We start from the raw sequence: 13,952 nt of genomic DNA, 5'->3' as shown, positions 1-13,952 counted from the left end.
ACATCAGAGCGTATCCATCTGTGGACAGGAAACTCCTTGTTGAAGGAGTTGTGTAACACTCTGCCACCAGCTTACCATCAGCATTCCAGTCATCTATGAGTGCTGAACAACAAGGGAACAGTTCAGATTGGCAGGTAGGATGGGATAAGTTGTGGCACAACCAGGTCAAGACAGGAAACCAAAGGAAAGAATGACTATAAGGGATCCAGGTCTTGGAAGCACCATCAGAGTGCTTCATTGGTGAAGAGGCAGATGGTAATGTTGTTCTTTAAAGAAGAAAAAATGCTGAATCCCAGGTCAGAGATCACCTGTGTGAATTGTACAGGGAAAAGGCAATCCATTTTCCCACCAACCATTTTTCTCACCTTCGCATCCTATCCAAATAAGATACCCGTATTTTTCGCACCATAAGACGCACTTTCCCCCCACAAAACAGGGGAGTGGGATGTCTGTGCGTCTTATGGAGCAAAGAAAACAGATTATTTTTTCCTGTTTTCTTCTCCTAAAAAATTGGTGCGTCTTATGGAAAGGTGCGTCTTATGGAGCGAAAAATACGGTACTAAGAAAGAATCAGCAGCATATAGTAGTTGCTGAGGAATGCTTGGCCAAGAGATGTTAATAATTAGTCTAGTTGCTCCATCACATTTCACCAACTGTTGTGTTCCTTTACTATTTTAAGCTTGGACAGTAGGTTTTATAATTGGTAATTTAATAGTAATTTATCATTTTTGGATGTTGTTGGATTCTCCAGCTGTCATCAGTCTTAGCCAGCACGTAGCCAGTGGGTGAGGAGGAATGCTGTCAGTTATAGTCTAAGAACATCTGCCCAATTGTGTTTTTCCTAGTGTTATTTAAATTGAACTAAATTAACAATATTATATAGGCTGTCCTGTACTAGTAACCAAGTGATGGGTTGATATTTGTCAGAGGGATTCAAGTAATTTTTAATTTGTTTCGCCTTTTGTGTCACCTGGATATATGCATGTAAAGCATATGCTTTGTGGCTTCTCACTGTGAAAACCATTGCACGTGGGCAACTTAAACCATTGCTGCTGCTGCAGTTCCCCTGATGTATTATTTGAAACACAGAAATGGTGAGGAAAAGGAGGATGTTCAGCTCTCGATGCCTTACAACTGAGGTGTTTTGTTCTAATCAAATTGAAGGTGATCAAGGGTCATGCTGGAAAACATGAGGTAGTGCAGGCAAATAACATCAGGTTCCTAAACTCAGTTGTGTCCTCCCTATTCACAGCACATTTACTTCAAAATGGTTATCACTTTAACAACAGAATCCAATGGGGTTTAAATATTATGCTTTAGGATCTTTCAAAACAACATATTGAGAGAGCAGTTCAGTGCCTCAGGCTGCATGGTGCCAAATAGCTGCAGGTTGAAATAGCCAATCCCACTCAAATTTGTGGGTTGTTCAGAATGCAAAACAAGCCCTTAAATAATTAGTAAACAAATGCTTTCCAAAAACAAAAGAGATCCCTGGGAAGTATAGGAAACTGAAGGGAGTGATAGGAAGCTTTAAATTTAAATTAATTAGAGGTATCTATCACTCAATAATTGTGCCATCCAGCTTGCATGGCATAAATTTACTCCAATAGGGTTTCAGCCACTAATTTATTTCTTCTTTGTTTCCTATAATCCCAGGGGAAATACCGTAAATCGGAATTTAATTTGCTGTTTCTCTGAACAAAGCTGTTCATGGAGACCTGGGCAGCTGATCATGTCACTCTATAGCACATATTATTTATTTCTATTATTTATTCCTTTTATACCCCACCTTTCCACTGCTAAGTAAAGTTCAAGCCAGTTTACAATCAGAAACTCCAATAAAACAACAGCTAATAACAAATTTAACTGTAAAATCCTTAGAGTCAAATAAAATAGAGCAGAATAATAAAACCACAAAAATCAGTCAGAGAACATGAATAAATTAATAGACAAGAAAAGTTGGAAAGATTCAGTTTGCACTTAAAAGGCTCTTTGGTGTGATCTGTTTTATCTCACCCTTGAACGATCCTTTCATTCACATGGGAGATGTTTCTTTTCCCATGAGAAGGATCCAGTACACATCAAAAGTGAACCAAATAGCAAGCTACTGTATATGACCACCTGATCATTCTTTCTTTCTTTCTTTCTTTCTTTCTTTCTTTCTTTCTTTCTTTCTTTATTTATTTATTTATTTATTTATTTATTTATTTATTTATTTATTTATTTATTTATTACATTTATAGCCTGCCCATCTAGTCCTATAGAGTAGACTACTCTGGGTGGGTAACTACATATCATGTTAACAATTTAACAATTTAAAATCATAACAGTATATTACTTAATATATTAGTATAGTTTATAGTATATTAGAATATAGTATATTAGTATGTAGTTATATTAATATATTACTAAACTTACAGTTAAAATCATTATGAGCAATTAAACAGCACCCTAAACTACTTTTAAAAAGATGTGAGAGTGAAATGCAAGGAGAACAGAAACTGAATCTAACTTTGAGGGGAAAGTATCACTCCCCCCCCCCCGCCTTGCCCTGAGCTGTCTCTGAAAAGAAGGCTTATCACAAGAGACAGCTGTGTCTTGCCAGATTGACATTAATTGCAATATATTATCTGACTATATTTTGCTGCTGAAATCCAGCTCTTAACCTCTGCTAATATATATGTTTGTTATTTTCCCTGAAATGAACTCTTTTCTACAAGGCAACAATGAGGATGTGTGCAAATTGGAGGCGAGCAGGGGCATTATAGTAATAATGGAAGAGACTAATGATTGTACTCACTTTCATGCCGTCTTTATTTTAAAATGCGTACCTAAATCTGGATTTTTGAAACAGCTTAGAAAAATAAGTGATTAAAATCCGTATCAGCAGAACGACTGTACAAATATCATGAAACAACAGCTGTAAAATTTGCTGACAGTTAGACCATTTTAAAATACGAGGTTTAAATGTTATCACATTAAATTCCAAAACTCCTTTCTGATGGGAGAGAATGAATGGCCTTTGATATTATATTGAACATACAGGTAGGATCATGTGGAAATAAGTGGTTATTAAGGTCACTGCGGGCTTCTCTGGATAGGTGACAAAGAAGCATGTTGTTTTTCTCTACTTCTACCAAGAGTTAAGAATATCTAGTGGAGATTACAGCTTCCAGCATCCACACCAAGTAGGTCTTTTGTTCCGGTGCTCCTGTTCACACAAGAGGAAGTGAAAAGCAACACTGTCTCATGACATCACGGAATCCCTATCCCTTCTTTTCTGCCTTATGTTCTACCCATCCTGCCACCATATCCCCAATATCAATCACCTCCTTTGCCCAAAATAAGTGTGGAAAGTTGGGAGATCAAGCAGTGCATGAATTCTTAAAGCACCTTTTGAGTCCAGAAACCCAGTAAGAATGTGTTAAATCTGGCAGGACAATGGCTGAAAAATAAGGTCAGTTCTCTTCTTGCACCCATTCCAGTACTACGCCTCAAAGGCAGCCCCAGGTATAAGATATTGAAGAAGTTAATCTGAATTTTCTTACAAGGACATGAATAAAGGTAGCAAGAACACACTGGTCTAGAAAAGGTGTTAGTTAGCACAAGAACCTTGACTGGTTAATGGGTATTTTGTGACAGCGTGTTCATGGAGATACGTACTCAATCCATGCAAGTATGTGGACATTGTCTTATCTCAATAAAGAGTAGTCACAGCCAGGCCACCTATGCCATCGATTGGAAAGAAATAGTCCTGGGTCAGAAAGGATGATTCTCAAATCAGTCTGAGTTCTAGAATTTCTTTATGCTGTTGTCCATACTAAGTCATTTTAAGATTGAAGGCAAAAGAGGAAAAATAAACAGGTTGTGTGAATGTAATTACAAGGTAGAGAGACACCCACTAGAAAATAGTGGGCCCTGGACATAATTTGCTCCAACATGTCTGACCTTTGTTTGGGTAGAGTCTGGGAGAGCAATCACTGTGGTTTAGCTGAGCTCATGTAAAACAAGTACATTTAGGGAAATTATATGGCTTAAGAGTTCAACAGGTTATTACCAATTCAGAACTATCTTTAGTTTCCAGCCTAGTTTAAGGAAAATGCATAGTTAGTATAAACAATTTGCAGCTCTAAAAGGAAAAGGAGAGCTTTAATTACTTTTTAAATATCCTTTAAAATTACTTCTTAAAATGGATGAGAAACGAATGTAAACATTCACATACAATAGGGCTAAATCCCTCCTCAGCCTTCTGTTGACTGAAAGATGCACAGAATGGGACATTACTCAATTTTCCTGGAACAGTGCCACCAACCAAACCCACCTAACTGGTCACAATCACACACAGTATTAAACTCACAAGGATCCTTTTGCACTCTTGTCACCAAAAGATCTTGGGAGGCAGATGAATGATAAAAGTTGTGCAGTTTCTGTGCGACTCTAGGCATCTTGACTCCTATTTACCCTTTAGAATATAGCAAGATAGGAAATGAGATAAGCTCAGCTCTTGGAACTATTGGGCATTTACTTGCAGAATGCAGTGCCCTGCTACTGAATTTGTGATGACTTAAAAGTAAAAGTAACTGTCTGGGAGAGTAGTAGCATGGCAAAAGAGGAACTACAATTTATTACTTTAGGAATTTCATTCTTGGATAGTGTAGAGGGAAAGATTTTTAAAACTTTTCACAAAGACCCATAGAGCTGGCTTCCATTTTTGCAGGTCTGATTCTCTGAATAAGAAGAAGAGAAAGAAAGAACAAAGGGAGTGAGCACAGAAAAAGGAGTTAATAAGACAGCATGATGTATGATTAGCCCCTACAGGGAAAAATCCAACAAAACTGCTATTATTAGTCATACGTTCATAAGAAGAGTCCTGCTGGATCAGGCCAAGGGCCCATCCCCTACATAATTTTGTACATCTCAGTCATGTCCCCCCATAGGGATCTTTTCTCTAAATTAAAGAGCCCCAAATGCTGTAGCCTTTCCTCATCAGGGAGGTGCCCCAGCCCAGTCATCATTTTAGTCACTCTCATCTGCACCTTTTCCAGTTTCAATATGTCTTTTTTGAGGTCCATCAACCAGAACTGTACGCAATACTCCAGGTACGGCCTTACCAGTGTTTTCTACAATGGCATTATAATGTTTTTGTTTTATTTTCAGTCCCCTTTTGAATGATATCTAGCATGGAATTGGCCTTCTTCACTGCCGCCGTACACTAGGTTGACACTTTCATCAAGCTGTCCACCAGCATACCAAAATCTCTTTCCTGATCTGTCACGGACAGCTCAGAACTCGTTAACTGATCATTAAAGTTTTTTTTGCCCCAATGTGTATTACTTTACATTTTCTTATACTGAAACACATTTGCCATTTTGCTGCCCATTCTCCCAGTTTGGAGAGATCCTTCTGGAGCTCTTCATAATCCCTTCTGGTCTTCACTACCTGGAAAAGTTTCATGTAATCTGCAAACTTGGCCACCTCACGGCCACCAATGCCAATGTCTCCAGGTCATTAAGGAATAGGATGAAAAGCACCAGTCCTAGGACAGATCCCTGGGGCACGCTGCTTTTCTCCTCTCTTCATTGCGAAAATTGCCCATTGACACCTACGTATTCTGTTTCCTGGTTCTCAGCCAATTCTCAATCCATAAGAGGACCTGCCCTCTTATACTCTGTGGAGTTTTCTCAGCAGCCTTTGGTGAGGGACTGTGTCAAACACCTTATAAAAATCCAGACAGACAATACTGGTTTGCCCGCATCCACATGCCTGTTGATCTTTTCAAAGAATTCTAAAAGGTTTGTGAGGCAAGACATACCCTTACATAAGCCATGCTGATTTTCCCTCAGCAAGGCTTGTTCTTCTATGTGTTTTAAGATTTTGTCTTGGATGAGGCTTTTCACCATCTTCCCTGGAACAGACATTAGGCTAACTGTCCTGCAGTTTCCTGGGTCCCCACTCCTTCCCTTTTTAAAGATTGGTGTGACATGCTATCCTCCAATCCTCTGGCACGGTGACTGTTTTAAGGGACATGTTGTATATTTTAGTTAAGATATCAGCAACTTCATTCCTCAGGGTGGATGCCAACTGGGCCTGGTGACTTATTGTTCTTCAATTTATCAATTAGGTCTAAAACATCCTTTCCTTGGAAAAGTTCCCATAATGGGAGCTTTTCCCCCTGAGCTAATAGCAGCCATGGATGGATAGCTCAGTGAACTAGTTATCTATCTATCTATCTATCTATCTATCTATCTATCTATCTATCTATCTATCTATCTATCTATCTATCTATCTATCTATCTATCTATCTATCTATCTATCTATCTATCTATCTATCTATCTATCTATCTATCTATCTATCTATCTATCTATCTATCCCGCCTATCTGGTCAATTAAGACCACTCTAGCTATGAAGCCAGAGGTTGGGAGTTCACTTCCCCACTGTGCATCCTAGGAGAACCAGCCTGTGTGATGTTGAGCAAGCTGCACAATCCAAGTGCACCCCAGAAGGAAAACTACTTGAGTACAGTCTACCTAGAAAACTTTGAAAAGGGCTGCTGTAAGTCAGAAATGATGGTGCACAATTATTATTAATTAATAGCAGCTATCGGGAGTGCTTGTGGGGAAATCCCCAGGGAACCCTGCTTGGAAGCCAGCCAAGCAGCAGTTGCATGAAAACCAGGGAGAGATCTCTGATAAATGAAGACAGACTACAGTCTTTAGTTATGATGCATGTCACCGGTGAAGAAGATGTCTGCCTGTAAAATGTCTCTAAAATGTCTCTAAAATGTCTCTAAAATGTCTACCTTCTTCTCCGGAGGCATGTCTTTTTTTATTAAGTACCATCATTTACATAAAGAGAAGATTTTGCCAAAGAGGGTCGAGAAACTTATCTTTTCTACACATTCCACACATGCGCAGAGAGAGAATCATAGAACAATGCATCTTTATACTACAATAACTTGATTATGCTAAACACCAGTGATGTATCCCTTAATAGCCACAAGATGGAACTTTAGTCTAAAACTTCCCACAAGTGCTGGCAATTTTCTTCCAATACTGTGGTAATGAGATTTGTATAAAATGTAGTGGAGGGGAAAAGGTAATGCTACCTTCTTAAATTCTGTGGTCCTCAGAATGAAGTGTATCCCTTAATTGTAAAGGTTCCCCTTAACAATTTGTCCAGTCTTGTCCGACTCTAGGCTCCGGTGCTCATCTCCGTTTCCAACCCATAGAGCTAGCGTTTGTCTGCAGACAATCCTCCATGGTCACGTGGCCAATGTTACTGGACACGGAATGCCATTTACCTTCACACCGAGGTGGTACCTATTTATCTACTCGCATTTTTGCATTTTGCATTCTTTCGGACTGCTAGGTTGGCTGTAGCTGGGACAAGCGACGGGGGCTCACTCCATTGCGTGGATTCAATCTTACAACTGCAGGTCTTCTGACCTTGCAGCACAGAGGCTTCAGCGGTTTAACCCGCAGCGCCACCACTTCCCTTATGTCCCTTAATACTTACACTAAATTGCAGTCACTGACCCAATTCTCTTCTTTTTTTTATCTCACAGAAAAAAAGAATTTTAAAGGGATCAATTGAACTGTCCAAGATTAAATGTGTAGAAATTGTGAAAAGTGACATCACTGTTCCATGTCATTACAAATATCCTTTTCAGGTAAGTGAAAGTCACTCTCATAAACATATCAGCCAGCATTCAAAGAAACAAAACAAAAATGTAGCACCTTAAAGACTAACTATTATATTTTAATGTGAGCTTTTGTGGATACATCCACTTCATCAGACATATGGAAACAGAATGAAAATTTTGAATAAAATATCCTTCATTTAGTATGAAACTGACATTTCATTCAACATTTCACTGTCCACAAAAGCTCATTTTCTAAGTTTGGGTGATAACGAAAAAGTGTTGTTGTAAATACCTGATATCATCCGTTTTTTGTTTTCATTCATGTCAATTCTCCATCAGGTGGCAGTGTTATATTGGCAGCAAGGTTTGTTACATTAAAGAATGTGTGACTCAGTAAATATTCTTACATAGGTATCCCTGATTAATTTGAATTATTTTCTCACATTTTTTATTTATTATACTACAACCCTTTTAATGTTTATAACAAAATTAGGCATATTGACAACCTTATTACTTTTAAATAACTGATGATAAGATACATTAAATGAGTGGTTTCACTATATTGAACAAATTGGATCACTTGCTTATAATTCTGTCCTAATTTATAGAAGACTACATAAAATGGCAGGGACAATTGAAGGGAAAAAACACAATGCTACATTATTTTATGTCTTTGTGTGGAGGCACATCAATATCCCGAGTTGTGTCCTTAGGAGTTTGTGGTCAAAATTCACAGGTCAAGAATTTTAAGAGATTGTGAGGTGACACCATGGGAAAATATTACAAAATAAACTCTTAGTCTTCCAGCCTTGCTTACATTTTGGTGTTAAGGTTTATTCAAGGGTCAGAAAAACATTCAAGCTGTGGTGTGTGATATATATATTTGTGCCCAATTTGGACATTGTCACAATTTAGACAAAAGTCACTCACTTTTGTAGCCAGTGGTTTAGACATTAATGGTTGTGTGTTGCATTATTTTGATTATATAATCAAAATATAATCTCCCTTCACCACCTGAGACTTGTGACACTAATGGGTCTCATGACACCAGGGAGGAAAATGGCTACTTGGGCCAAGTTTGGACATTGTAACTTAGGGGTGTACTCAATTTTGTTGTCAGCGGTTTAGATATTAATGGTTGTATGTTGCATTATTTTGAGGGGACATCACATTTACACTGTTATCCAAGCTGTACACTCACTGCTTTACATTGTAGCCGAGTGTCATTTCTTCAGTGTTGTCACATGAAAAGATATACTAAAATATTTATGAAATGTGAGGGGGTGTACTCACTTCTGTGATATACTGTATAATTCATATGTTATTTAGTACAGGAAGAAATGTGGTGAGTAGCTATTCAGGCTATAGAACAAAAGACTCTTCTGGCTGTGAAACTGGATGTGACTGAACAGTCCTGCATATGTCCTTCCAGTGTGGAAGCCGGGTAGCTTTTATAAAATGAGAACCTATATGCAGATTTGTTCATGTTACTGAACTGGAAAGAATTTGATTTTGAATTGTATGCTTTATTTATACTGCAGGTGTAACACCAGAGCCACATTTTCCACTCCAGCAATACATCAGAAAATTTAAATCAAAAATTAATAATTTCTCTTTGGGCCAGAAGGTATTCTAATCTTTTCCCCCTTCCCACAGATTTTTCATGACAGCTATCTCCTCTATGTGTTTGCCCCCAGCCAAGCAAGCTGCCAGAAATGGGTACTGACTCTGAAAGAAGGTAACCAATCATTATATAGCTCAGATCAATGCTTAATTCCAGTATCAGTGCTACAAAGATACAAATAGATCATGGCATGCCAGGTCTGTCTCAAGAAATTTCGCTGCTCAGGGCATGGCATAAGAACAGGTGGTGTCCCTCTCTTACAGAAGCTGACTAGGCTAGCATATGAATCTTACTTCAGTGCTTAGCAATTGGACAGAGCCCTCCATCATGCCTGAATACCGCTAGCCAGTTTAAGGGTTGCCACACCGACTGTGTGATTGTCCAAGAGAAGCAAACAGGAGGCTCAGAAGGAGGAGCTGTTCTTCCCCCTTCATTCTGCCTATCAGTAGCACTGCCCATATGGTGGAAGCTTTAACAGGTTGGAGGGCGCATCCACTTATTTTATATATTCTACTTAATATGGTTTTGATCCCCTCTTTTATTGTCAGTGCCAGCTCAAGCCCTCCAATCCCCCAACTGTTGTAATGCCGTATTTATTATGACAACATCAAAGGGGTGAATTTGGTTAAATACACTATGTAAAAAAACCTTCCTGATTGAGCAGTGTGACAATGGAATCAATTACCTCAAGAGGTGGTGACTGCTCCAACACTGGAGACATTCAAAAGAAATTTAGACCACTGGTTCTTAACCTTTGTTACTCAGATGTTTTCAGACTGCAAGTCCCAGAAGCCTTCACCATAAGCTCTGCTGGCTGGGGTTTCTGGGAGTTGCAGTTCAAAAACACTTGAGTAACAAAGGTTAAGAACCATTAATTTAGGCAACCACCGGACAAATCCTTTGATATGTATTCCTATGTATTGAGCTGGGGGTTGGACTTGATGGTCTTATAAACCCCTTCTAGCTTCATAATTACATGATTCTTTGATGCTAAGGGGTGAAGATGTTGTCTGGCACAATTTTTGTTTCACCTCCTTAATGCTTTGGGCCCAGGTATTATGCACACAGCTGTCTGAGAAGAGGTGGTTTGATAAAGTTGAGGAGATGGCAGCAATGGCAAAGGATAGAGGAAGAGACCAACAATTCTCAATGCAGGTGGCAGAGAGCAAGAAGCAGTGACTGTTCTGCTGCCTTCCACAAACGTCTGCTCCAGCTACCTCATCCTGGAATTGATTGGCCTAATCCTGCCTGCTGGTAGCATGTATGAAATGCTTCCTGAGATATTTTATATTATGTTTTAAACGGCTCAAAGGCATCTCAGTCTTTTTGCTTTTTTTGTCCCCTTTGATCAGAATAAAAAGGTGATAAAATTCTGGATGATATCATTTTAGATTGTGGGTAATGGTTCTCATTTTTGAATGCATGTCAGTGTAACTCTCCATAATAAATTAGCACATGAACAGGAAAGAAATAATGTTTTGTTCTCCATATACTTTAACTATGTTTGAAGAAAGGTATTAAACATAATATAATTACAATACATATATAAAGAATGGCTGAAATCCTGTTGTGCAGCTCTGCATGCGCAGTTGGAATGACATCCTCAGTATCAGTAAATTAATTCCTTTGGTGATTTTTTGAGTGCATGCAACTTTGTCATATTATGCATGAGTTGCATGCATGTTGCAATTACCAAAGGAAGCCTTTAAATCAGTGGAAATGCTATGCCCCGATGATTTCCTGTTATACACCTAGAGTTGTGCAATAGGAGTTCAGACAATGAATAAGAGTTTGCTTGCAAATGTTTTTCGACACGTATAGATTTAAAGATAATCTAAAATTGGAATTTCACCACTGCTTGTGTATTAAATAAGTTGGCTCTTTATAGTTTCCTATTTCAGTTTTTCCCAACTTGGTGCTCTCAAGCTCCTAGAATTCCCATTCAAACTACTTATACTAAATTATCCAGAGGATTATTGGAGTTGTAATCCAATACTTGAGAGTGATGTGTTATTCAATTACATTTCTCATGAAATAGTAATTTAAACATGGCAAAGAAATTAATGGCTAAAATCCTGTCGCTTATTGTGGTAAGTCACATTGGAATAGACCCGCTGAATCAGTGAGGATTTGGTGACTCAACTCCTCTGTAAGTTTTATTCATTTAAATGGGCCTACTCTAGTTGTGACTTACTACAATAAGTAATAGGATTTCAGCCATAGTATCTGGTTGCTGTAGTCTGGCTGCTTACAATAAAAACAGAAAGACACACCTCTCCAGCAGTGATGGTAAGACTATAAGAACATCAGAAGAACTATGCCGGAAGGGGCCAAAGGCCAGCATTCTGCTCCTTCGGTGGTCAGTCTCAGGGAAACATCAAGCAAGACAGGAGTGCAGCTGCACCTCCCCATCTGTGTTCCCCAGTTGTTGGCATTCAGAGGCATGCTGCCTTTTATACAAGATTTTATATGTAATTATCATTGCTACTAACTACTGATAGCCATATCTTCCATAAATCTGACTTATCCCCTTTTTAAATTCATCTGACCTTGTCAGTTTATGTCAGCAACAGTACTGCATCTTCTAACACTGAATTCCAAAGTTTAACTATACACTGTGTGAAATACATTTCTTTGTCCTGAATCTCCCACCATTTTGCTTTGTTGCATGACCTGTTTCCAGTGTGATGAGAGAGGAATGTGTTACAGAGTGTAGTTTTCTATGCAGAAGGCTTAGCTCTATTGAAATTGACCTTCTCTTACACTTTCTCCATTCAAGTCATATTCATTGGCAGATTATATTAGGAGATTCTGTATTAATCATTATAATACATATTATAGAGTCTGCTAATAAAATCTGCCAATAATTATGACAATCAACATAATAATTATTATTACATTTGTTAATAATTAATAGTAATAGTAATCCTATGTAAATTCATCATAATTGTATGTAACTGCGGCGATTCTGGATCACTGTAAATATGGATAAGTGGGTGATACTTCATGTAGTTTTAAAGACTCTTCCAATGAACTGTTTCAGCAACTAGGAGCAACAACAATTTGGTGACAAAGTTTCACCCAAATTTTTGGATAGATGGAAGATGGAGATGCTGTGCTCAGTCAGAAAAGCTAGCAACAGGCTGTGTGGAATACATCTCAGCCAAGACTGGTAGGAAATTGATTTCTCATTCCCCCCCCCCCCCAATGGCCCTCCTGAATAAATTCTTAATAAGTGGTTTAATTTTGTGTATGGAAATACCAAGCAAAGCCCTGATAACCTCTGATAGTTGATAATCCTATGACATCATTAGAAAGAGAGAGAAGCGTGTATAGTAACATGACTGTAGTCTATGTTCTAAAACATAGGTCGGAAACAGGAGTAAATTACCCCAAATTGGGTAAAAGTGAAAATCCTGGGGTTAAAGAGCAGAAAGTAAAATCTGTCACTGCCTCCATATCTTCCCTTCTATTTGCCAGGAGGTGAAGGGACCAGTGGCCATGATCTTAGTTTTTTTGATGTTGAGCTTCAGACCATTTTTTGCACTCTTCTCTTTCACCCTCATTAAGAAGTTCTTTAAGTCCTCCTCACTTTCTGCCATGCTTTTGCGTAGTCAATGAAGCAGAAGTAGATGTTTTTCTGGACCTCTCTGGCTTTCTCCATAATCCAGCACATGTTAGCAATTTGGTCTCTAGTTCCTCTGCCCCTTCGAAATCCAGCTTGTACTTCCGGGTGTTCTTGGTCCACATACTGCTGAAGCCTACCTTGTAGGATTTTGAGCATAACCTTGCTAGCGTGTGAAATGAGTGCCATTGTATGAGTGCCACAGATGCAGCTCATTGTATGGTAGTTGGAGCATTCTTTGACACTTCCCTTCTTTGGGATTGGGATGTAGACTGATCTTTTCCAATCCTCTGGCTACTGCTGAGTTTTCCGTTGATGATGATAAAAAAGTACACTGGTCCTTTGATATTGGGCTGTGGCACCAGGGTGTGTGACATGACCTTTAGTCTGGTTTGTTCCTTTTTGCACACCACACATAGAATGAGTAAAGTGGTAGGGAAAGCCCCCCCCCCCAATTCTGCGGTGGCTGTCTCTAGCAAGCATGTCGTTGCTAACACCACTCTGGCAGCCACTGATGATAATTAAACCCTCTGCGAGCTAGCAAAAATTTAATGCAACTTGCTAGGCACGTTGGACACCTTACTACTCACTATACCACACCATGGCTGGAGTGCAATGTGTTCCAGCAAAAATAGTGCATATCTTTATCACATTTGGTGCATTCTGATAGTTCGGTACACAGCCTGTGTAGATTCAATAATATTTTTAATTCAAATAATGTATGATTTCCTTCCTTTTGAATCAAGGGGGTAATGTCGGCGTATATAAATTTTTTGGGGGGTAAAAGGTAAAAAAGTTCCCTGACCCCTGTCCTAAAAGCTTAATTTCTAAATAACAGTAGATATATGTGATTTGAATGTTGACATACAGTCTGCATCTGTCCACTCGTTGGTAGTACTTCTATATTTTAAATAAACTGGGCATTTTCTGTGGCCTTCATCCTTCAGCACTCAGCATCACACAGTATACCAAGACCCATCCGATCACTGCTGGACTGTCAAATTTTAATCACCTTAGGTAAATGTTATCATTCCTTGGCAGAGATATAAAATTAGGTCC

The 13,952-nt window shown here is 38.8% G+C and overlaps 1 protein-coding gene across 2 annotated transcripts in view; it reads left to right on the top strand.

Annotated features, from left to right (window-relative positions):
* Positions 1 to 13,952, top strand: part of ITK (IL2 inducible T cell kinase) — a 54,114-nt gene that overhangs the window by 12,571 nt on the left and 27,591 nt on the right. For both annotated transcript variants that reach the window (XM_020813431.3, XM_020813430.3), the window contains exons 2-4: positions 7,567 to 7,671; positions 9,301 to 9,382; positions 12,312 to 12,440. In XM_020813431.3, the coding sequence (XP_020669090.3) occupies positions 7,567 to 7,671; positions 9,301 to 9,382; positions 12,312 to 12,440 (316 nt within the window). The remainder of the gene's footprint in view (positions 1 to 7,566; positions 7,672 to 9,300; positions 9,383 to 12,311; positions 12,441 to 13,952) is intronic.

The sequence above is a fragment of the Pogona vitticeps genome, chromosome 2 (assembly GCF_051106095.1).
Source record: "Pogona vitticeps strain Pit_001003342236 chromosome 2, PviZW2.1, whole genome shotgun sequence".
Lineage (NCBI taxonomy): Eukaryota > Metazoa > Chordata > Lepidosauria > Squamata > Agamidae > Pogona > Pogona vitticeps.
This window is presented reverse-complemented; position numbering and strand designations above follow the sequence as displayed.